General features: G+C 54.3%; 1 protein-coding gene across 1 annotated transcript in view; it reads right to left on the reverse strand.

Annotated features, from left to right (window-relative positions):
- The window catches only part of RAB11FIP3 (RAB11 family interacting protein 3), a gene marked incomplete at its 5' end in the record, with an annotated part of 79,233 nt that overhangs the window by 29,120 nt on the left and 24,136 nt on the right, over nucleotides 1-25,977 (reverse strand). The window contains one exon of the mRNA XM_084271264.1: nucleotides 10,861-10,952. Within this exon, the coding sequence (XP_084127390.1) occupies nucleotides 10,861-10,952 (92 nt within the window). The remainder of the gene's footprint in view (nucleotides 1-10,860; nucleotides 10,953-25,977) is intronic.

Raw genomic sequence — 25,977 nt, forward strand, 5'->3', positions numbered from 1 at the left:
GGCCTGGCCCAGGCTGCCCAGGGAGGGGCTGAGTCCCTTCTTAAAGGTCTTTTCCAACCTGGTGATTCTGTGATTCTGTAAAGCTTAAGTACCCAGAGAAGCGTAACAGCAAGCACAAAGCAAAGACAACTACTAAGAAGACAATTTTTGCAAAGAAACAACTTTCCCCCCTCCGACAAAGCCAACCCCAGCCCCCCAACCCCCCAACCCATGAGTAGGGTGATTAAAACCCACCCAGCAGCAGTTATTGCTCCCGGCCCTCTCAGCATGGAGCAGGAACAGAAGCTGAACAGCTTGGTGCCCTTAGATGATTTCACAGAATCGTAGGGGTTGGAAGGGACCTGGAGAGCCCATGGGGTCCAACCCCCTGCCAAAGCAGCTCCCCAGCTCATATTGCACAGGGCGGCATCCAGACGGGGCTGGAATCTCTCCAGAGATGGAGACTCCACACCCCCTGGGCAGCCTGTCCCAGGGCTCCCTCACCCTCACTGGGGAAAAGTTCTTCCCCATGTTGCTGTGGAACTTCCTCTGCTCCAACTTGCAGCCATTGCCCCTTGTCCTGTCCCCACAGACACTGAAAAGGGGCTGCCCATTTCCCCCTGCATCCCATCCTTCAGATATTGATAAACATTAATAAGGTCCCCCCTTAGTCTTATTTTCTCCAGGCTGAACAGCCCCAGCTCACTCAGCCTTTCCTCACAGGGGAGATGCTCCAGGCCCTTCATCATCTCCACAGCCTCATCTGGACTCTCTCCAGGAGATCCCTGTCTTTTTTATCCCAGGAAGACCAGAACTGGACACAAGACTGTATCAAACAATTTATCTATCAAACTGTTCCAAAGCATTTTATAGAGGGGAAATACCAGTACAGAACAGACAGGCTGAATGAGGTAGCTGCTGTTTAGGGCTGGGGTACCCACCAGGACACCACATTCAGCATCCTCCTTCAGCCGTGTGCACAGTGAGTTATCAATTATTGTTTTTAAAAGCTGACCTGTAAGACAATGTGAGGAATTGCTTTGTATTTAGAAAAGGAGAACTTGTTTCCCCCTCCCATAATCCCAGCCAAGCTGGGATCCTGAACACAAGAGCCCTGTTAAAGTCTAACCCACATGGTCAATGAATTAAGAAGCAGCTGAAACTGTAAACAAAGTCCTTCTCCTGAGCACAAGCGTGGAGAACTTTGCTTTACATTTCATCACAGATTAAATAACTAAACCTTACTAAAGATGCAAGGAGGAGATAGGCAAAACAAGGGGACTTGGATAAAGTCTCACCAAATACCTGACAAGCAAAGCAAAGCCCCTGGGCAAAGGCACAGCTGCACAAAACTTTTTCATGGCCTAGCAAGTAGCTCGTTCATGCATCAACCCCTGTCACATCCCCTGCTTGGCCACATTTGCCTTTCTATGAGGTGGCAGAAAGGAAGTGCTTTTCCAGATTAAAATAAAAAACCCAAATCACAATACCCATAAAGTCATCTGTGGGCTTGGGACAGCCCAGCTACACTGCAAGTGTGCTGGGGCACTTGTCAGGAATGCCCCCATCACGTTGAGAGCGGGGTTGGTGTCACCATTATCAATGTATTTTAAGTTCTGATCAAATAAAACGTACCCTCAGAGACTTGGTATTGGCCTACTGATACTTAAAGGGGTCCTACAGGAATGGGGGAGAGGGGCTGTTCCCCAGGGAGTGCAGGGACGGGACAAGGGGTGATGGCTTCAAGCTGGAGGAGGGCAGGGGTAGGTTAGATGTTGGGAAGAAATTCTTTACTCTGAGGGGGGTGAGGCGCTGGCACAGGGTGCCCAGAGAGGCTGTGGGAGCCCCATCCCTGGCAGGGTTCAAGGCCAGGTTGGATGGGGCTTTGGGCAACCTGGTCTGGTGAGGGTGTCCCTGCCCATGGCAGGGGGTTGGAATGAGATGACCTTTGAGGTCCCTTCCAACCCAAAGCATCCTGTGATTCTATGACTCAGGTGAGCCTCGGACCTTAGAACTGGGACACATGCACACACCACCCTGAATTCAAACGGGATCACAGTTCGACTCCAGTTCCCACCCCCACCTCCAGTTTGCCCAGAAGGCATTTCCTCCTCTGGTGCCAGACCAGTTTGCCCAAAGCCCCAGGCTGAGCAGGACATTGGCCATCCAGGACATCTCTGCCTCCGCAAATGCCTTGGGCAAAATGTGGGGCGGGGTTTGGAAGCCAGGCAGTGAGCCCTCCTGCTTCTACAAGGAAATAAATGGATGAAATCAGCCTTGGGGTGACGTAATGTGGCCTGATCAAACAGGTGAGACAATGAAGCACCTTCAGGAGACTTCTACAACAGCAGTTCACCTGTTCCAGGGATTGGAATAAATACTGTAAAGTGCTATAAAACACTGATCAGGGGAAAACAATGCTGCTTGAGCATGGAAAAGGGAAACAAAACTATTTAGGAGTCACCTGCAAGGTCTAGGCAGGGGCAAGCTAAGTTTTGGTCTATGAGGGTCAAGCCCAAGCTTTGGTAAGGCTGCCTTGAAGAGAAGAGCCAAGTCTGGATCCCAGGGAAGGTCCTCCTAGGCACTTTCTGCAGGGCCTGTCCCCCACTCATGCCTGGCGCCATCCCAGCATCCTGAAGCTTTGCTGTCCTTGGCCACAAACACTTGGAAGGTCGGGAGGGGAAACAGAGGGGGAGGAAAAGGAAAAACAATTCTGTTTTCCCAGCAAGTGTGAGTCTGTTTGTGATGAACACCAGCTCGGACTGCACACAGGACAGACGGGGGGAGATGGATGAAAACCACACTCCAAGAGCACCCCTGCCTGCAGACCAGGACCCCAGTGCCAGTGCCAGGCTGGGAACGTTGCCCTGTCCAGAGCAGAGTCTACGCTGGTGCTGGGAGTGCCCTGAGACCCATACACTGCACCTGTGTCTGAAAGAAGGGGTGAAGAGCATCCAACCTGCTCGGTGCAGCAGCCCCCAACACAGAGGTAGCCTGGCCGGTGATGCCAAGCCCAGCACGGCTGTGGCATCAGCCTGCCAGGACACACAGGCCTGCCCAGTCTTGCAGCAGGCAACCTGCGCTTAAATTGGCTTTAAAGCCAGGGAGAGGGGAGGGTAAGGAGTGTTTATAGTCCCACCTGAGTCTGCATTAACACAACCACCCCAAAGCCCTGAAACACCCCACGGCAGCTCAGCCTCCGAGTGCTGGCAGCCAGGAGCCCACTGTGCCACCGAGTGATGCCAGAGCAGAGGCTGCCACAGCCACCATCTTCCCCTCTTCCCAGGTATCTGGGCAATCTCTGCTTGCCAGAGAAGGCAGGGAGCCTGCGCTCAAGCCCCGGGTGAAGGTAACTCCCCTCAAATCGGGTTTTGAGGTGCCTACACTCGATAGTATCCCTCCAGGCTGGGCAAGAGAACCACCCTGCATCTGTCAGAGCAAGCTGAAGACGCCCTCCCAAACCACCCAACTCCCAAAACACCAGCTCTCACAGCCCATCCCCAGCCCCCCAGCAGCCTGCAGCCACCATCCCTCCCGGCCCAGCTCCCCCCAAGAAGCAGAGAGGACTACAAAGGTACCTTCATGTGCACGCACGCACTACGTGGTGGCAGGACCGCTCCGAGTCGGGCAGACACCCAACCTGCCCCTTCTCAGCACCTCCGGGGGCCAGAGACCTCCCTCCTAGAAACCCAACCCTCCCCCGTTTCGGGCCAGCGCCCCAAACCCACCTGTGGACACATCCCCTCCTCGGCCAAGTCCAACCCGGCTCCCGAAGTGAAGCGTCAGCGGGAGCTGCGTCCGCAGAGCGGGAGGGAAGCAAAGTCCAGGAGCTGCCGGGCACAGGGCTTAGCGGCTCAGCACAGAGCGCCTTTTGTTCCCGGCCCTGTGATAAGGAGCAGGAGCTAATAAACGCTGAGCTTCCCTGCCGGGTGACTGCGGCCCTCCCGGCTCTGCCAATGCCAAAATAAAAGCACGCCTTCGGAGCCCCACGCAAGGGGCAGCCCCGCTCCGGGCACACGTGCTGCCTCTTCCCACGGAACCACCGCCCGCTGGAAAGGTTCATTTGGAGGAGGACCTGTGGGGACTTCCAGGACTTATCTCGTCCTTGCTGATAATCTGTGGTGAATGTTTAAGCACTAAACATCAGATTCCTTCCTTACAGCCACACACAGATGGAGCGAGCAGGCTTGCCTCGCTCGCCAGGGGAAGGAAGATCGAGTATCACTTTGCTGCTGCTGAGCGATGGCAGCCACTGTTTGGGTGACTCAGATGGCAATTTACGCCACGCCATGACAACAGTGCCCTCAAAGGAGGGCTGGCACTTCGGTCATGGGTGATAACTGAATTTACCAACAGCCCAGCCCCACCGCAGCCCCAGCCCTGCGCTCGAGTGGCTGCTTGCTGCAAACACAGGAGCCCCATCAGCGCCGGCACCGCACGGTGAGCAGACCTACCAGAGCCTCCCTTCCCTACCGCAGCCACCGGCGAACGGAGACAACAGTCCTGGAGAGCGCAGAGGATGTGCCACGCTGCTCCAACCCAGGCGTTTTGAGGGGTTTTGTGTGCTTTTCTGTTTCTGTACATCAAACCTCAAGCTCCCTCAGTCACCCCTGCTGAGCACAAACTTATTTCCTTCTGTCACCTCCACAAATCACGTTTGCTTGGGGTTATTCTTGCCTTCCTCTGGGCCACATCCTTCCTGACGCAGATCCCACAACTCAGCAACACCAACTGAAGCTTCTTGAACCCTGATAACCAGTTGACCTTCTGTGCCGAGTCCCAAAAACCCCAAGAACTTTTGCTAGCAAGCGTGGCAGCAGGGGTTATGCTTTAACCCAAGCTCCCCTCCTTGCTCTGCCCAGATCTGCTACTCCACTGAGCAGGTCGCAGCCCTTCTCCACCCCTGGCTCCTCAGTGCGTGCTGCAAGACACCGGGGAAGGTCCAGTGCCGCTGTGAGGAGCCCCAACTCGGACACCCCTATAGCAAAGCTGATTAGGAACCCCCCATCCCCGCCAGCTTTACTTTCCAAACTCTTACTGAGACGCCTTCACTTCCCCTGCTGCCAGGCCCACTGGCAGCCTCCTGCTGCTGCTGTCTCCCAGAGAGCGCTGCTGCCCCGCTCCCACGGTCCCGGGTCCCACGCACTGCAGCTTAAGATAAGGCTTCAAGGTCTTTGTTTGCCAAACTCCTTCCAACCTGTTCTGTGCCAGACAAACACTCTGGCTGGGACCTTTTCTGACCTCACAGCCCTGGTGCCAGCTTCAGACCCTTTCCTCAAAGCAGGACTAACTACAGAACATGCAAATTTAACCACGTGCTCTCAGGCTTTGTGTCACCAAGTTGGTGCCACAGTCTGATTCTGGGGTTCAGGCCGGCACCTTTAATGATTTGATGAAGCGATTTCCTTGTGCCTCATCAAAGATGATAGAGACTTTGCTGCCAAAGGATGCTCTGCACACATGAATGGGGCAGGCAGGGGAGCCGAAAGCCTTTGGGGACAATGGGGATGCACACTGGGGACAGACAAGTATATTCCTGGGAAGTGTGTAACAAGAAAGGAGGGCTCAAGAGTTCCACTGAGCTACCAGGAGCAGGCAGCAGGGGGGTTGGACCCGATGACCTCTTGAGTTGCCTTCCAACCCCTATGATTCTATGATTCTACAGCAGACCCTGCAAACCCACCAGGCAGGCTTGCCACAAAACACAAGCCACAAGAGGAATGACAGCCGATGATGCCTCTGGGGAGCTCCTGCACATCCAAACTGTGGTACCCAGCACGTTCCCAGCAACTGCTCCTGCCTCCCCAGTGTGCAGCTGGAACCCTCCGAGCAGCTGGAAAAGTCTAACAGTGTGGATGGCAACTGCCTCACTCAAATGGTTTTATAATTCTTTTCCATTTTTCTTCTTCCCTTCCAGAAGGGTTTATTTCAATTTCTCCTCCTGAGAAGAAATTCCAGCTTTAACGGAGACATCACGCCTTCCACCAGCGGCATCTCTGAACAGCTGGCGAGAGCCCAGAGTATCCTCTCCTCCCCAGACACCCACAGCTGGTAGTTCCCAAGGAGCACTTTGCTCCCCAGAGCCACTCCTGCTGTGCCGTACAACGCACTGCTGAGCAGCTAGAGCCGGAGGGGACGCGCCTGGGTGGGATGTGGCTCTCGGGAGAGCCCACCTGCCTGCTGGGCTGATGCTGCTCATCCGAGAAAGCAACAGACGCAGTGCGAGGTGCTTCTCTGTCCACTTCCAAGAGGAGACACGGCAGCCGCCCAGCAGATGGCAACAGCCCTGCGCACCATGCACGCACCGCACAGCACTGCACGGCGCCACACTGCACAGCACAGCACCGCATGGCACCACACTGCACGGCACCACACGGCACTGCACGGCGCCACACTGCACAGCACCTCACAGCACTGCACGGTGCCACACTGCACAGCACCTCACAGCACTGCACGGTGCCACACTGCACAGCACCACACAGCACCGCGTGGCACCACACAGCACTGCACGGCACCGCATGGCACCACACTGCACAGCACCGCACGGCACTGCATGGCACCACACTGCACCGCACGGCACTGCATGGCACCACACTGCATGGCACCACACTGCACGGCACCGCATGGCACCGCACAGCACTGCACGGCACCACACTGCACGGCACCGCATGGCACCGCACAGCACGGCACCACACTGCACGGCACCGCATGGCACCGCACAGCACTGCACGGCACCACACTGCACAGCACAGCACCGCACCACACTGCACAGCACCACACTGCATGGCACCACACTTCACAACACTGCACGGCACCACACAGCACTGCACGGCACCGCACGGCATGGCACACCACCACACGGCACCACATGGCACAGCGCCACACGGCACCGTGTGGCACCGCACAGCGCCACACAGCACTGTGTGGCACCGCAAGGCACCACACGGCACTGCACAGCACCACACCACACCACACAGCACAGCACTGCACGGCACCATACCACACCACACAGCACTGCGGCTCTCGCCCACAGGAGTTCTGGCTGCCTGGTTACGCAGGTCTCAGAAAGGAGCTTCCCTACGCCATCGCTGGCTCAAAGCACGAGCTCCTGGCTCACTGGGTGGATGTGGCAGAGCGCAGCCATGCACCAGCTCTGCCTCTCCATCAGCTCACCTGAGGTCTCATGTCTCCATGCCCAATTCCAGCCTAACTCCGGCATCACACTAAATTTTTGTGGCTTGCCTTCATTTTGGGAGAGTCAGCCTTGTGCTCTGCACTGCTCATGTGGGCAGAGGACAGCCAGCCCTTGTCCTAGGGCAAGGCAAAGTGGGCAGCAAGAAAACTAACTCCAAATTCACCTTTTCCCCTGCTGGCCATTGCAAATGAGCCCGTGTACCTCAGAACTGAGTCACGAGCTTCATGGGAGCTTGCAAGGGAGGCGAGGACAACTCCTACCTCCCAGCTAGCTGGCAGCAAAGTCTGGGGGACAATAGGACACTCAGGTGTCTGGACAGACAGACTCCAAGCTCCCTTTCCATAGGCTTTACAGGGCTGGGTAGCCAAAACCACTGCTGTTATGTTTCAGTAGGAAGCAGTAAGCCAGTCACCCAGCTCCCCTGCCAACAACATGTTTCCACCCTGGACGGGGAGAAACGCACCCCAGAGAGGTGATGCTCACCCTGCTCCAGACCAGGCAGCCAGGGGATGAGATTCCTCTTCAACACTGGACAGCAGAGCGCTGGGATTGCAGTGAGCCCCTTGCAGGCAGAGCTGGATGCACAAGAAGCCTGGCAGCTGTGGCAACCCAGGCTCCTGCATTTCCAACCCCCCTGCAAGCTGCTGTCTCAGCAGAGCCATGCAACTAGAAATCCTCTCTGAAAAGAAGAGTTTGACAGTCAGGGCTATCTGCCCAACAGACCCGACAAGGCATGGTGAGAGCTGAAAGCTCCACACCACATCAGGAACCACACCAGTGGCCAAATCATTGTAGGAGCTGATGCTACAAAGGTCCCTGCATGAGGTGTTTAGAACTTGCCTCCCTTCAAGAGACTTTTACACCCTGGCTGGAAGATCCAATTGTTGGTTCTTCTCTCCAGAGGGCAAACACTGGCTGAAAGACATTCATACTGGGTGCTCCAGGTTTTGTGCAGATGTTCAGCTCGTTCTGATGACAGCCACCAGAAGAGGGGATGAGTCACCACGAAGGGCGACCTTATTAACAGAGAGAAGGCATTTTCATTTAGACTGCTCAAAGCACTTGTTTACACTTGTGTGAACAAACATTTAGGAGAAAAGCTCTCCTCAAGGCCCCGACATTGCTAAGAGCCAAGCACTCAAGCCACCGTGATCTTGTGCTGCTGAAGGGGAACCACAGCCGATACCCCAAGGCCGATACCACACAGCCTGGGCTGATACCCACGACTGCGCCCAGCGCTGTGGCTCAGCAGGTGCAGCACCACCACTCCCTCAGCTCCCTTTTCAATCATTCTCTGATGGGACATGAGAGGATCAGAGCCATCTGCGTTCCTCCACCCCAGGGCCCTGCCAAGGCAAGAGGGGCTCACCCCTTGGCTCAAGTCCACCGCTCATGTTTTTGGGGATGAGAAAGAAGCTGTTAAGATGCTGTTTAGCTGCCCAGTGGTCCTGTGCCATGGCAAATTTTATTTGCTGGGCACTGTCTTCCCAGGTCTGAAATGGGGACACTGGAAAATAAAAACTGGTTTCTAGTGGGGTGGGAAGATGACTCAGAGGAAAGGCAACACCTTCGCTTCAGGGATGGTGGTACCCCACTCATCCTCTCTTCCAAGTGAATCCTAGTAAGGTGAATATATATTGTAAAAGGCCAATATATATCTTTATGTTTTGTCTCAGGACTTCCAGAGCAGCCACCTGCTGTCCCTACGGAAGAAGGGGCTGCCAGACCCCCCCTTCCCCAGCTGGCAGCTCTGCCAGGTAAGGCAGCGTGGGGCTCTGGTGAAGAACCCTCATCCACTGCTCCCAGCAGGTTTTGTAGGACGGCTTCTCTCATTCCCCCTCCCCAAAAGAGCTCCAGCTGCCTGGGCTACACTACTACAGCACATGTGGAATAAAACACCCGTCAGGCGCTCGCTGCTCAGCCCAACGAGAACAAAAACCACGCACCCCAAGACACCAGTTTATTTTTACACTCACATCACTGAGCGGTGTTTCTCGATCTCGTTCTCATTTGCTGAACCCTCCACGAAATCCTTGCAGGCTGGGAATGATTTTGAATCATGTATCCAAGACAACGAGGGTAATTCTTCCTCGGCATATTAAACGCAGACACCGACAGGGCTCTGATCTTTAGATGATTACCCTGAATTCGGTACCAGAATCCATTTACATCTTTCTGAAGAGAAGATTTCAGGATTCATCACCTTTTTTCCCATTGGGTCACCTTATCCTTTCAAGGAAATGAGGACCCAGCAGCACAAGTATTTCATCCCAGCGGGGTGCACACACCCGGCGTGTTGGTATCCCTGCCCAGAATAGCCTGCAGCACTGACAGAGCTCATCTGTGTTAAATCAGCCCTTAGAAAAACATCCCTGCTCTGAATCTCAGAAGATTACAGGTCTGAGAAGCAAAAAGCAAAAGCCCTTGCCTGCATGAGCACCGTGACACGGACTGTTGCAGCCTCTACACCACTCATTTGTGACCTTGTACCAGATAAAGAACAGGAAAACCCATCTCCCCCCTATCCCCTTCTTCTCAGCTATCACTGGCTTTTGTAACTCTCTCAAAAAGGAAAACCAACATTCAACACGTCCTTGAAAGCCTTCTGGGGAGGATCATGTGGGTTCAGACCTAAGGCAGTAAGGGACTCGCTGAGGGTCGTTGATTGGACTGAGAACGGGAGCCAGCAACCCAGCAGAAAGCCTGGGCTTGGCTGGGAGAAGGTCGGCAACCTGACGGATTGCCAAGGCCAAGTCAAAGTGAGAGCTTCAGGCCACCCCAAGGACGGCCCTGTGCTTCCCACTAACATGGAGAAGATCAGTTGCCCACCAACTGTGTGATAAAACCATCCAAGGTGGCTTAACATCCCCAAGAGTTAAAATCCTGAGGAGGAAAGTTTGGGAAAGGCAGAGCGGAAGAGAGCGACCCGGTTCCCATGTGGGACCAGGGACCCAGCCAGCCCTTCACTCCTGAGGCACCTGCAGCACCTTGGGCTCCACGCTGGAAGGCGCAGAGCAGGAACAGGGGAAGCCTCCCAGGCAAACCCAAAACCACAGACAACGCTGGAGGAGCAGCCTTCTTTCTAGCTGGGGGGACTCCAACATGCTCTGGGCTAAGGGGCGCAGACACGAAGGGAGGAACAGAGGATACAACTTTAAGAAAAATAAAAATCCACAGCAGATAAACATCCTTGATCAACACCAAGAACAGAAAGAAAGGGAGGAAAACCAATAATCTCCATTTTTGCCTTCTGCTCTGCTGAGTACCAATGTCCAAGCACCCCGCTTGTGCCTCTCGGGTAGGCTCCTGCTTGGCACCTCTCAAAATCAGGCTCAGGTTCTCCAACTGCAGAACTCCAGCCACAAGACAAACAGGACAGCAGCAGGCACCCTTCCCACACTGCCAGCGTTTCACTGCAAGAAGGATCTCCCCCATTCACCCAGGGCAGCACGCTCTGCATTCAAGTACAGCACTAGCTGTGGGGTTTTGCTTGAACGCCAAATTTAACTTAAACAGCACCTAATGCTTGGTGCAAACTCCCTGGGCCAGTTACCCATGGATTAAAGGCTTTGCCTTTTCCCCATTTTAAGCATCTCTTAATGCAGCTACTGCTCTTCTCCCCCAGCCAAACCCTCGGTACTCAAGCACAGAGCCCACATTTGGGAGGGAACAGCACTTGTACTTGCCTCAAACGTGACAAAGTCATCAAACTCATCAGGACAGGCCGGGGCGTCCTCCTCAGGGGTATATCCCATATCATACAGCTGGCTGTCAGGATCTGCAGAAGGGGGAGAGAAAGACAGAAAGAGCATCACCAAAAGGAAACGTGCATCCTCAAACGAAGGATGGCTTCGGGAGCCATGGCAGCAGGAGGACAGGAACTTCCTCTCACACACACCAGTGCCTTCAGCTTTCAGAAAGGACCTCTGCTTCCAAGCATCCCAGCACCGCTTTGGGTGGGAGGCAGCTGGGATGGCTGCTCCCTGGCAGTGCTCCCACGAGGCCCCTTGCTGCTCCGATGGGGCTAGTGCATGGATCCATCCCTACCCCGCCATGGGCTGTGCTCCTTTTCCTGGTTCCTTCCCTATCTCCTTTTCCTGCATCCTCATATTCCTCTCCCAGAAGGCTTTAATCCTGCTGTGGGCAGGGAATACATTAGATCTATGTGTGACAGCCAACTACCATGGGAACCGCGGGGAAAGCAGGCTGCACCGATGCTTTTATCATCTACTGCTCCTCCCGTGGCCAGCCACATCAGGAGCCATCCTCCCAGGGGGACAGGAAAATAGGAGGTTTTCAAGGAGATTTCTTAAAAAAAAACCCAAATATCTGACTCCTCCCGCCCCCAAACACCCACCTGCAGCAGAGCAGAGCAGCGTTTCTCTAAGCCCTGCGACCAAGGAAAGGAGCGTAAATCCCCCGTGCTCCCTCAAGCAACAGCTAATGCCCAATTCCAGCACACGACCTAGATCACAGGCTGGAAACACCAAATCAGGATCAGATGCTGCAGTCCCAAAATAAATAGCAGGCTCAAAACCACACGCCTTGGAGCCGCAAGCGTTGCGGCACTGGGCTTGGCTGATGTGGAGAGACTTGGCTGGGCAGAGGGAGCCGTTGTGTCGGTGCTCCTAGGAGGGCTCGGATTTGGGGGGGACAGACTTTCCTTCTGCAGCTGCTAGGGGCAGAGGGTGAGAGCACGGAGCAGGGGCTGCTCTCCACATCCTTCAGGCAGGAGCCTTCCCAGCAGGCTGGCAGTGCCGCTCCCAGGCTCGAACCCAAACTGAAGGGGCACCCGATGCTTGACTGCAGCCAAGCATGCAGCCACCCAAAGGGGATCATATGGGGCCTTGCTCAGAGGGCTCCCACTTTGGGACCACCTCCAGGTATCAGGAAGGGCTGTTCATCATTGAGGGGTCTGTACATCTAGTGTGCAGCCAAGGGATTAGGGCACAGGACAGAGTAAGGAGTCAAGCTTGCAGCAACAGCCCTCGTGCCCAGACACCCCTCCCGGTGCCTCTGCCAGCTGACCATTCAATGCAAATGCAGCCAAATGCAAAACCCAGGAGATGCTGGAGCAACTGAGGCAATGGGTACTGCCATTGGCTTGGAGATGCTGAACACGTGGCATCAAGAAATAAGCCCTCCCCTTAACCTGGATCTGGGACTCTTGGGGCTTTGACTGTAAACCACAGCCAGGAATGAGCCAAATCACTTTTCCAGAGACCAGCACACGATGCTGTACCCTCCGCAGCAAATGCATGGCAGGGTCATGGCTTCATCAGAGGAAAGGTACTCCTGTTTCTGACTTGAGCATCCCAGCAGCACTGCTATGAGCTGTGCTTCAGACACACATGAAAACACTGCTCAAGGCAAGGAGGCCTCAGGCCACCTTCTCCATCTAATGGTTTAGCACTGACGTATCTCCAGACAGCATCCTTCCTCTCCTGCAGTGCTACCCTGTCAGCTCTGGCCGTGGGTCTGAGCCCCCAGGCAGGAGTTTTGCCATCAGGTACCCCCATTCCCAGATTCCAGAGTCTCCTTGCTGACAGCAGGGAGGATGGAGGGGAGAGGGATAGCAACCTGCTTTCTGCAAAGCAGCGGGAGCACCAGAGAGCAGGTCTCACCATAGCAGACCATTGGCTCACAGCTGTTCCAAAAGGCAACCTGTATCACATCACGACAGAGGAGCCAGCCAGCCACATTGCCTGCTGACTGCAGACCTCTGGAGAGGTGGCCATGGTGTGTGTGGCCCATCCCAGCAGCCAGATTGGCTCACCAGGACACAAGGTGTCACACACCTCGGTCCCATGCCCAGTGAGCCCTGCCCTGGGGCACGTCCCACCAGTGGGAGCCCCAGTGACAGCTGTGCACCCCACAGCCTCACAGCACATCCCAGCACAGCACAAACACTTCACCTCACAGAATCACAGAGTCATAGGGGTCAGAAGGGGCCTGGAGAGCCCATGGGGTCCAACCCCCTGCCAAAGCAGCTCCCCAGTTCATATGGCACAGGGCGGCGTCCAGACGGGGCTGGAATCTCTCCAGAGATGGAGACTCCACACCCCCTGGGCAGCCTGTCCCAGGGCTCCCTCACCCTCACTGGGGAAAAGTTCTTCCCCATGTTGCTGTGGAACTTCCTCTGCTCCAACTTGCAGCCATTGCCCCTTGTCCTGTCCCCACAGACACTGAGAAGAGCCTGGCCATTTCACCCTGTGTCCCACCCTTCAGATATTGATAACCATTGATCAGATCCCCTCTCAGGCTTCTCCTCTCCAGGCTGAACAGCCCCAGCTCACTCAGCCTTTCCTCAGAGGGGAGATGCTCCAGGCCCCTTATCATCTTCAGAGCCCTCGGCTGGAATCTCTCCAGGAGATCCCTGTCTTCTTTGTATCAGAAGCCCAGAACTGGATACATATCCGAATCCCTGAGATGGTGGTGGCAAGACTCCACCCCAAGAGCTGTGTACCAGGCAGTTTCCAGCTCCCCGATCTCACATCTCTGCCCCAGTAACCCAGCCAGCCTTACCAGTGCTCACCCTCTAAGGCCATCCCAGCACCCTGCACAGCCCTGGGAACTGCACATCACCCCAAAGGTGATGGAGCCAGGCACAGACTGCTCCTTCTGATTACTCCTGTGTAATTTCCTCCCCTCCATTCCCCTCCAAACAGACACACAAACCCTTCCAGGTCTCCTACAGCACAGATAAAGATGCATATTCAGCTCATTCCTTGAAAAGGCAGGACTGAGAGTCAAGCAAAGGCTTCCAGGTCCCTTTGGAAGCCAGGGTATATAGTGTGGGCAGGCAGTGCACAAACAGCTCCCTGACATCAGCCGCCTCCAGCACGGGTCTTGGTGAAACCGAGCGCTCCTGGAGCCTTCCCAGCCCTTCGGGTGCTTCTTGGTGTAGAGGTGACTGCCAGCCTGGTTGCTCCAGGTGTCCACAGAGCCTGAGGCCCACAGAGGGGTCTCCACACAGATGAGGCCTGTCGGCCCAGCCAGCTGCTTTTGCTGCAGAGAGCAAGGGAAGGCCAAGAGGTCACTGGCACCTTTGCCGTGCCTAGGAGACAGAACCCTGTGTTTCCACCTCCCCACACTCAGAGAGCAAAGACAAACACCACCACAAACAAAGGTTGACTTCTGTGTCCAATTCATTCCCTCCCCCTCTGAAGAAGCCATATGGTGCTGTGTGTATAGGGAGAGTTGCCATGGAGAGTTTGCCTGCAAGACTTCCAGCACAATAGGCTGCATTAAGCTTTCAAATTCCTGTCCAAAAGAGCCATAACCCACCCCCCCAGGAGAATTTTGCTGCTCAGCTGGCAGTCCCTAGGTGAGGAGCACCCTGCTCAAGGGGCTGGTGGTAAGAGCTAGAAGGCTCTGCTAGCTACTGTCCCCCACTGCTCCGTGGCACAGAAGCATGGCTGTAGGCCACAAGCATTCCATGACCCTGCTCCAGTAGCACACAGCGAGCACAAACACTCAGATTCCCTCTGCTCTTCCCCCCAGCCCTCAAATCCAATCCCAGCAGATGCTCTGCTCTCCCTCACATCCCCTCTCCATCCCTCTTTGCACCAAAAGCATGCTTTCACCTCTCACACCCGCCCCCGATGTCACACCACCTCTTTCCTTCCTCCTCTTTGAGAGCTGATGCCATCAGTACCCTGAGTCACCTCTTCCCAGCCCTGCTCAACATCACAGCTTTTGCCAGAGATGCAGACACCGTTACAGACTGTTGTCTGTCCTCACAGCCTGTCCATGGCTGGCTTCTCCTCTGCTTTCAGCTCTATCCATCACTCCCACTACCAATCCCATTACATCTGCACGCAGCCATTAATTTCAATGTTAAAAATCAATCAGTCAGTCAATCAATCAATCAATCAAGGCTGTAAGAGACCCTGCCAGAGCCTCACTGCCCAGCAATCTTCTTGCAAAGAGGCCATAAGCTGCGTGCTGCATCTTCTTCCCAAAGTAACTGCGCTACTTTCCCTGACCGGGATACATGTGCTGGGTACTGAGCATCCCAGATAAAGTTCCAGTGGAATTATGGTGGCAGTTTTACCAGGGTAAGATGGCTGAGGTAGACTTTATAGGAGTAACTGCACCCACTAAGACCAGGTACATGTTCTATGGGAGATGTAAGAGGCCAATGAAGTCTATGAGGCACCTGCAGCATTCCCCTGATGCCTCTTCCTACCCCTTCCCTGAAGGTTCCTGGTGCCCAGCACGTGCCCCTTCAAATCCCACTGAGATCATCACCTCCCAAAGCTTATCACAGTAACCCCACCTCACCCCAGAGATGGAGAGTTGCCTTCACACCAGCTCATCCACAGCACTTTCCTTTTCCCCACACGTTTGATTTGCTGCTTTCCCTGGTGCTGCCGGGCTTCTTGTTGGATTATCCCTCTGCACTGAATCCTGCAGCTCCCTCTATTCTTAGGATGCCCTCATTCCACCCAGGGCTTGAAAAACCCACTGCTCAAACCCTGCTATGTAAAGTTTCCAACGAGGACCGTCTCTGTCCAAAGACATCTTGTCTTCCACACAGGCTGCAAGCCAAGAGCAACCTCCAGCCAGGCTCTAGAGCCACTGGGCAGCTCCGAAGAGCAGCGCTGCCCACAGACAGAGACACAACACACAGAGATCTCTCCTGGACGTACAGCAAAGAACAAGCAGGATGGGTCCTGGGCTCTTCGCGGGGGTGAGCGTGTGCTGAGCTCTTGCAGCAGCCAGAGATGAGCCCTCTGGCGTCTCGTTGTGATGACAGGAAGAAGAAATAATAAATCCTTGTGCTTCTCAAGGCCTCGGGTGTGCAGCAGTAACCTGGGCTTCTCAAGAAACACAGCAGAGCTGTGGGAACAGAAGTCCTGGGGTACAGAAGGCTCCTGAAATAGATTCTAAAACCTGCTTAGAGAAGACAGGGTTTCAGTAAAAAGGCACCTTGAGCAAAGAGCTGTGGGTACAGCAGTGACACACCGGTCAGACACAGAGCCAGTTTTATCGGCTTCGTATAGGAATGACCTAGAAAAGCAGAGCCTTTCAGAAGTATTTCAGTCGTCTGCCAACACCCGCTGCATGCGCTGCCGCAAGCTCCGAGCCATCCCCACAGCACGGGCTGTGCACAGCTAACAGACCTCAGCTCTTTGGCAAAGGAATGAGAGGAGGAACCTGCTGGAATGGCACAAAGCTCCCCCTCTGCTCTGCCCTGGTCAGGCCCCACCTGGAGTGTTGTGTCCAGTTCTGAGCTCCCTGGGATAAAAAAGACAGGGATCTCCTGGAGAGAGGCCAGAGGAGGCTATGGAGATGATGAAGGGCCTGGAGCATCTCCCCTGGGAGGAAAAGCAGAGTGAGCTGGGGCTGTTCAGCCTGGAGAAAAGAAGACTAAGGGGGGACCTTGTTAATGTTTATCAATATCTGAAGGACGGGATGCAGGGGGAAATGGGCAGCCCCTTTTCAGTGTCTGTGGGGACAGGACAAGGGGCAATGGCTGCAAGTTGGAGCACAGGGAGTTCCACACCAACATGGGGAAGAACTTTTCCCCAGTGAGGGTGAGGGAGCCCTGGGACAGGCTGCCCAGGGGGTGTGGAGTCTCCATCTCTGGAGAGATTCCAGCCCCGTCTGGACGCCGCCCTGTGCAATATGAGCTGGGGAGCTGCTTTGGCAGGGGGTTGGACCCCATGGGCTCTCCAGGTCCCTTCCAAACCCTACGATTCTGTGAAAACAGGACCAACCCAACCCTCCCCCCCAGAAAAAAAGGGGAGACAAAGTTATGCTTGCCTTAAGAAAGGACAACTGATATAAATGGACCTCCCCTACCAGGCTTTCTGTAAGTGATCCAGGAGCACGTTTCTGATCTGATGCTCGCAGGCAAAGCAGCAGCACGGCTCAGAGGAGCTTTCTGCCATCTCCTTTTCCTGTAACTCAACCTACTGACTCAACAGGCCTGGAGCACTTCCTGAAGCCTATCAATATACAACCAAAACCCAGCGGCTCAGGCTGCCAAGGAGGCAGTGTTAGAATTGAGGTTGCTTACACAACCCTCACCCGAGCCCCTAATGCGCTTTAGCACCTTCATTTCTTGGCTATCAGTGCTCAGGGATGGGGACTTAGCACAGACTCCTTTTGATCCCCCTCACACAGCGCAGGCCCCCAAGCTTTGTTTAGACACACTGATTAAAGACATAAGGAAAATAATTAGCTTCATGGTACCCAAGTACCTTGGGAATATAAATCTAGCTGCCATCACTTCATCTCGGAGATGAGGTGAGCGCTGCTGCCTCTGCTGTGGTGATGTGGCTGGGTTGGAGAGAGGGAGCCACTGCTAAGATGTGGGCTTTGGTATCCAGTTTACATTGTTAATACTCTCAGCAATTTGAGATCTCTTCAGTGTGTGCTAGTCATCAAGACCAGCTCAAATTCCTCCCGACTTTTGTCAGCCCAGATCAAAGGCTGACTAGCTGGAGACATGGAAAATGAGGAGTGGGCTTGTGGCCACCAGCAAGTGGTTTAGAGCCACTTTGTGACATACCAGCAGAAAAGGCCACAAGATTGAGCCTCTAAAGTACCAGAAGCTGCCCTGGTGAGGAGACCGACAGCATCCTCTGTCTCTGTCACACTCGCTTCTACATTCAACAACTCCATTTAGCTCAGGAAACACAGCTGGATTTTGCAGCCAACAGCTTTATTCCCTGTTCTGGGAAGAGGCTGAGGCAGAACCTCTCCAAAGAGTGCATGCACCTACACAAACACCAGAACGTCCTAACCTCACTTCCCAGAGCACACTCAATGCAGACACAACCATTGAGACATCCAGCAGCTGGTCTCTCATCAAGCCTTTGTGTACACTGAAGCAGAAACTCTTCTAGATGCTCTGCATCCAGCCTGATTCGTGTAGAAGGATGCTGAGAACAAGTGGCACCTCTTAGATAAGGCTGCCCCACCAGCAAAATAAAAACAGAGGACCCTTGCTCAGGAGCCTGAATGCAGCAGAGCTTTTACCATCCCAGACAAGGGAGGCAGGAACAAAGCTGTTTCTCAGCTCGATCAGAAGCCATTTGCATCAACCACTAGTGCTGGGTGGCACCATCCCACCATGAATCACAGACTCACAGGGGTTGGAAGGGACCTGGAGAGCCCATGGGGTCCAACCCCCTGCCAAAGCAGCTCCCCAGCTCATATTGCACAGGGCGGCGTCCAGATGGGGCTGGAATCTCTCCAGAGATGGAGACTCCACACCCCCTGGGCAGCCTGTCCCAGGGCTCCCTCACCCTCAGCCCATCAGCCTTTTAGCTCAAAGCTCCAAGCGAAAGCTGGATGAACCCTCCCCAGCTCAGAGCTTCCAACCCTGTGCCTGAGAATCGCTCGCGATGTCCGTACCTCCAGGCACCGCGAAATGTCACTGTCAACGCAAGACCTGGGTGAGTCGAGGCACAGCTTGGCTGCAGAATCACAGAATGCATTAGGCTGGAAGGGACCTTTAAAGGTCATCTAGTCCAACCCTCAAGATGTCCTTTCAGCACCTACAGCACTTACAAATCCTAACACGCAGCCATTTGTGTTTGTCAACACCACCTCCTCCAGCCAAGGCTCTGCTTTCGAAAGGGAAGTCACAAAACCGTTATAAATCACTGAGTTTTCACTGGAGTGGGCAAGGCTGGGATCACAGGCTGGGTCCTGACCAGGACTCAGCCTGGAAATTAGGAAAAGTAAAACCACATAAGATTCACAGAATTGTAGGGGTTAGAAGAGACCTCCAGAGCCCATCGGGTCCAACCCCCTGCCCAAGCAGGGTCCCTAGGACAGGTCACACAGGTCAGCATCCAGACGGGGCTGGAATCTCTCCAGAGATGGAGACTCCACACCCCCTGGGCAGCCTGTCCCAGGGCTCCCTCACCCTCGCTGGGAAGAAGTTCTTCTGCATGCTGGTGTGGAACTCCCTGTGCTAAGGATCCAAAGGCTTCAGTAATGTCTTGTTGGCTAGAAGAGACTCCACCACTGTTATCTGGGCCTGACTACCCTCTCCCAGGTGGAAGGAGCATGGATGAGGGATGCACCTGTTGGAAGTGTTAGACCGTTGCAATCCAGAGTACAAGATCTCCAAGGAGAGAACCAAGGGGCTAAGGGGACACAGACACAACGTTGCCCAGTTCCTGCCATCGCAACAGGAGTGTTTTTGTTAGAAGTCCCACTTCATTTTTGCTGACCTCTCTACAGCCATTGAGCCTGTCAATACAACTACACACAGATCAAAACGGGCTTCAGACAAGCAGAGAAGTGATGGGACAAGATGAGTGGCTGACTCAGCACGGGAGCAAAGCTGCACTGCTGTGCGTGCGTTGGGCAGCAGCAGTCATCCCTGTACCTGTTCCCCCCTCCAGCCCCGAGCCTCTAACCAGTGAATCTGGCACCTCGTTAGCCAGAGTCTTTTCCCTCCAAAGGAGAAATAAGCTGCCCAGCAGCTGATTTACAGGAGCAGCTTGGCCATATGTACTTGGGAAAGCAAGGTGGTCATCGAGGAGAAAGACATCTGGGGGACACAGGTGCCGACCCTGGGTGGGACAGATGAAGAAGCCAGATGCAGTTAGCCACAACACCAGGGAGAAGTCTCTCTTGACACAGGTAATGCCCATCAGAGCTGGCCTGCCTGCTGCTCACCCATCACAGCTCAACCCAGTGTCTCTGCAATTGGGACCAGTTTCAGGGCAAAGCCCTACCACACCCATCTGAGAGGGGGACCAGGAAACGCTCAGAAGAAACAAGCTTTTGGCACATCAATCTGTCACCAGGGGACACTCATCACAGAGTCACAAGCCTCCAGGCTGTGACTGAGCCCAGCAAGGTTCTGGGAGGAGCCAAAGTCAATAGGCAAGTAATTATCCCTTCATCAGTAACACCAGACTGACCAGATTCCTGAAGAGGAATGGTCAGACAGCTCTGGCTTGCCTGCTCGTACCTCAGCAGGAGCACAAGGTACCTACTTTCCCTTACCAAAAGGTCAGGAAGCCAACCCATACCTGATGTACTGGATGAAGATTTCTGATGAGGATGGAGGAGATGTTCCTCAGTTTCCAAGCATTAATCATCCCTCACTCTAGAGCTAACAAGCAAGCCAGAGAAACAACAACCAGGCAGGACCGAAACCACCACCACCACCACCACCCATGTGAAGCCACCAGCCCAGCCCTCCTCCCACACACACCCCAAAGCACAGGCTAGCCCCGTCTCCCAAAAGCATTAGCAGCAACAGATGTGCAACTGAACAGCATGCTCCCCACACAGAAAATACACTGCATGGTGGAGAAACACTGCAACAGCAGGTGGATGATGAGAAACGTCTATTTTCCACCAGAAGTTGCCTTTGTTTTCTTTTTAGTCATCATCTCTGTAGAAGTGTCCTATGAATTGCCCTAAGGCTCTAAGAAAACACTGCTCTCTTTTTATCCTGACCCTCTCCCCAAGAAAAGCAGGTAGTCCCTGCAGTGATCTTTCCTCTCTTTTGCCAGAGAAGCCAGTTTTCTTTTGAGCAGCAAGCTTAGGTCTTCCCTTTGCAATTTAAACTTGCCCCAGCTCACCTTTATCAGGCTTGAGGTGTGGGTCTGAGCAGACACCACGAGTTTCCTTGACTTAACCACGAGACATGGAAGCACCCCCCCACTGTCACTTGCTGTGATTAGCAAGAGATCTGGCTGCCTGGTAATGCTTTCCCCACACCAGGAGTTGTGTATCCACAGTGATGCTCTGGACATTTAATGGCAGCTCAGCGGCTCATCAGGGCAGCTCTGCAGTGCTGGGGAACCAGCTTTCCCTCAGACCCCAGGTGTATTTTGGATCTGCTACACTCCTTAATAGTGACCAAGCAGAGCAAGATTTCCCCAATGTACAGAATCCCAGGGGTTGGAAGGGACCTGGAGAGCCCATGGGGTCCAACCCCCTGCCAAAGCAGCTCCCCAGCTCATATTGCACAGGGCAGCGTCCAGACGGGGCTGGAATCTCTCCAGAGATGGAGACTCCACACCCCCTGGGCAGCCTGTCCCAGGGCTCCCTCACCCTCACTGGGGGAAAGTTCTTCCCCATGTTGCTGTGGAACTTCCTATGCTCCAACTTGCAGCCATTGTCCCTTGTCCTGTCCCCACAGACACTGAAAAGGGGCTGCCCATTTCCCCCTGCATCCCATCCTTCAGATATTGATAAACATTAACAAGGTCCCCCCTTAGTCTTCTTTTCTCCAGGCTGAACAGCCCCAGCTCACTCAGCCTTTCCTTACAGGGGAGATGCTCCAGGCCCTTCAGCATCTCCGTAGCCTCCTCTGGACTCTCTCCAGGAGATCCCTGTCTTTTTTATCCCAGGGAGCCCAGAACTGGACACAACACTCCAGGTGGGGCCTGACCAGGGCAGAGCAGAGGGGGAGGATCCCCTCCTGTGACCTGCTGGCCACACTCCTCTTGATGCCCCCAGGATCTCATTGTCTCTCTCAGCCCCCAGGGCACACTGCTGGCTCATGGCCACCCTGTCCCCCTCCAGAACCCCCAGGTCCTTCTCCGCAGAGCTCCTCTCCAGCAGGTCACCCCCAGCCTGTACTGATTTAAGCAGTTACTCCTTCCCAGATGCAAGACTACTACACTTCAAAGTCTTCATAAAGAAAGGCTTCTCAGACCAGGAGGGATGCTCCTGCCCATCTCCCACTTCCCTGTGACCCCTGGTGCTGCGGAGCCTTAACGGCAGATTTCCAGCAGCATGTTTGAGTCACTCCTGCTGTTCTCAGCCCAGGCCTGGGGACATGGTTTCTCCAACACTTCTGTGCTTCTCCTGAAAAGTAGGTCAATGCAGTATGTCATCTGCCAGGCTGTTTTTTGGGAAGGCAAGCTCCCTGCTCAGGCACAGCACACAGCGAGCAGGCCAGCTTCAGCCCTGATGTAACACTTCACCAAGCTGCCAAGTTAAAAAAAAAAAAAAAATGAATAAACCCAATTGTTTATATAATTTAAAAGAGAAACACAAACCACGAGAAGCTACGGTGAGCCAGAACTGTGTCTCTGTGTGTGTGTGTGTCTCCTCCTCTCCCATCAGCATCAGCGTCCTTTCCCCAGCATGTTACAACACAATTAAATAGCAACTTTGAAAGGCCTGAGGGTGCTGTGGGGTCTGCTGGGAGCAGGGTGGCAGGACAGCTGAGGAACATCACCCCACTCCCCAAACCTTCCTGATTATGCTAATACCTGGAATGTTTGCAGATAGAATTAACCTCCCTGAATCCTGGCAGCTGCACGGCTGGAGATAAGTGGTTTTGCAGGTGGTGTTTTTCTTCCTGGTTTTGCTTTTAAAGTAGTAAATATCCTTCTTTCCCAGTTGAGCCAGTTTGGAGTTATCCTTTCCAGGGTGAAAATCCAGAACTTGAGGAGAAGCAAGTGGATCAGGAGCTCTGTGCACTGACCTCCTGTCTCTCTGCTGCTCCCTGCCCCATGTGAGCGAGCCAAGGAGCATCCTCACACCACCCTGGCCACACAGCCCACTCTGTGGGAGCCATGCTGGGGGTAAAGGGGCTGTTAAGAACAAGGATGGAGAAGAAAGCTACATTGGCAAAGGTAGGTGTGCAAGTGGCATGGCCACCCCCTTCTTTTAAGGGGTGTGATAACAAAGGATTTGGCAATGCAGCCAAGGAAGCAGCCCCTGGGAGGCTGGGCTGGCAGCTGCACACACTGTGCAGCATTTTGGGGCTCCTGGGAATAGAAAGTGGACTTTTCTTTCCCAAAGACATAAGGTGATGTGGGCTGGAGGGAGTGCCAGCACCCCAGCACCACCTGTCCCAAGGCTTTCTCCTGTGTTCTCCCCTAGGAAGAGCCTCCAGGGCTGGATGCAGGGCCCTTCAGGTCTTCCTGGGCAGAGGAGGCTCTGTGCCACCCTTATTGCCCCCACACCTAAGCTCTTTTCACAGGAGAGCATCCCTGTGCCCACAGGTACACCCGACCCTCTCATGCCAGAGGTGCCTCAGGCCACTCTGATCACAGGATGGCCCCAGAGCAGCTCACCTCTGGCACAGAGCAGCATGGACCCTCCCCATTGCCCATCTCCTGCCAGCAGGGAGATCTACCCAGGCTCCACTGACACCCCTCACACATTTCCAGGGGCAGGCCCCGGTGCTTTCCAAGAAAAGTGTATAAACACCACTATTTCCAGACCAAAAAACCCACCCCACAGAGTTCATGACTCCCACAAAAAGGCCTGGTTGGCTCCTTCCACCCCTAGCAGCAGAAGTCACAGCCGACAAGCACACAGATGCCAAACAAGCAGCACGGTAAGGATGCTATGAGTATCCCACTGCACCTCAGGGATGAGAGCTCTGATCTGCAACCAACAGCGAGGCAGATCCATTTTTCCCAAGTTATATATATAAAAATACATGTGTGTATAAATTTTCTGGTGCCATTGAAGCCGTTACTCCTTCCAGGGGCAGAATTAACACTCATTGCCATGAACTCCTCAGCCCAACAAGGGGTATGCACAGCACACACACATACACATGCCAGAGCAGAGCACGATGCAACGCAAAAAAAGAATTAATAATAATAAATGCAGACATAATTGGAGCAATTTTCATTTTATTCTTGCTCGTGAATCGAATCTTGATTGATTCATGCCAGCCCCTGTTCCCAGAACAACAGCTGCACACACAGAGGCATCTGTCCTACCTTCAGCCATCTAACAAGCTGCCTCCCTACTCGGTGATGCTTTAGCCAGGGTTAGGAACAGGCAAGATCAGTGAGAGTGTCTTCACTGCAGCATTGCTACACGAGCAGAGAGATAACAGATGCGCTGAGAATGTAGGAAGCGCTCACACCGGTGCCAGATACTCCCTGAGTTCAGCGAAGTGTGTGTGCAGGCTCTGCTCCCATCTGCTGAGCCTCAGCGGAGCCTTTCCTTCCGAAGAGCAGGCGCCTTGGATGTGAGATCGGGCCCGGGTACCCCGTGCTTAGGTGTCAGGGGGAGCCTGTGAGAATGCAGCCGCATCGCCAGCTCTTGTCTGAAGGGAGCCCACTGAAGACACACGCAAACACAGAGCTAATTCCTGGATTGGGAGCGTGTGAGGGAATGTCAGCTTTGGCTTCTGGAATTATCCCGGCACAAGGAAAGCTTTCATTTTGCGTAGCAAAAGCCAACTGCAATGCAGATCCTTTGGGAGGAGGGGGGGGGGGAGGGAAAAAACCCACCCCTACACACAAACCAAACGGTTTACGTTACCAGACGGAGCCAGATATCCCACACAGCCCGCTCCTTCCAGCGCTCTGCGGAGCCAGAGAGGATCCATGTCACCCAGGCAGCAGCCAGACTGGCTCGGCAGAAATTAACTCAGCGCCGCCGCGTGCGATGTAGCGGAGCCACAGCAGCACTGTAAGTGCTTCCCAGGCACCCAGACCCGCACCAGTGACGCCACAGAGGTGTCATTTAAGCCCTATCAGATCCAGAGGCAACTCCGAGATGCTGGAGCGACAAGTAACGGGTGCAGCCGCGGAAGCGGGGAATGCTGCTGCTCCCCTTGCAGCCAGGCTGCAGAGCACAACCTGCACCAGGGGCCAGCAACACGGCAACCATCACTCAGCTCTGACACACAGCTCCTTCTCTCAGCTGGAAGCTTTTTAAGATGCAAGGCTCCTAAGCCTTCACCCACACGGGATACGTGCTGTCCTTCCAGGAAATTCCCCAGTTGGTATTCAGCGACCCGGAGCGCACCAACTATTCTGGGACACAAAACACCCGCTGCAGCCTCTGCTCTGAGGATACTCCTGGAGAAACCCTCCTAGGGCCGCTCCTGGGAAGCAAGGGATGCAGCCCCACACAAGCTCCGACCGAGGCGAGTTTGCACCATCGCCAGTTCCAATTAGCAGTGGCACAGTGCTGCGACACAGGCACTCTGCAGCGGGCTGCCCGTGCCGCCAAAGCCCTGACCGCCAGCCAGCTCTTCATATGCTATTCAGCACCCTGACCTGCATCCGCCCAGCCCTGCCTCGCTCTGTGCTTTTCCCTTCAAGCCTGTCACTTGGAAACCCTTCAAATGCCTTTGGGAAGCTGGATGTGCTGCTCCCGCTGAGGGTATCTCCAGGGGTATCTCCCCTGAGCCGCAGCTCAGTTGCTCCGTACAGCAGCCGACTCCCAGCCTGGCTACCCAGCGGCGCTGGTGCTGCCGGGCTCCCCCCCCAGCCCTGTCCCCCAGCTCACTCCTGCCAGCAGCTTGCCTTCCCTGCAAACAGGAACACGGTTATAGCTTCCAGGTTTGAGTGTTGGCTCCAGAGCTGGATTTTCCATCTTCCCAAATCCAAAGAGCTTTTAGTTGAAGCATTTGAAAAAGGATTTGACTATTTCCATCCTCAGGCCCTCCTCTGAGCTCATGAGCACATCTATTCCTCAGTGGACGCGCTGCCTGCTTGCGACACACAGAGGCCCCTTTGTTCAGGGACCAGAAGCTGAGGCAGAGGGAACGGACAGGGCTGTGAGCTCCAAGCACACACCTTCCCCTGACGCTGTGCTTAGTTGAAGTGACCCCAAGAGCAACCCCCTGGTACACAGAAGAGAACCTGCAGAGGGCCCATCCCCTGAGGACTCTTGTTTGGGACACAGATGTTACAGATCACACATGTGAATTGTGCTACTTGCTCATTGCTGCTTTCAAGTTCGAGGGAGAGCGTTGGGCTGCTGCAAAGAAGAGATGTTAAATATGTTCTATGTGATGCACAGAAGCTGCTAGGAAAGAAAAACCCAAACCAGGTGTCTGAAGCTTAAAGGGTTCTTAAACACTCTGACAAAGGAAGGAAGGAAGG

This window comes from Gallinula chloropus (genome assembly GCF_964237585.1).
Source record: "Gallinula chloropus genome assembly, chromosome: 15".
In the NCBI taxonomy this organism is placed as follows: domain Eukaryota; kingdom Metazoa; phylum Chordata; class Aves; order Gruiformes; family Rallidae; genus Gallinula; species Gallinula chloropus.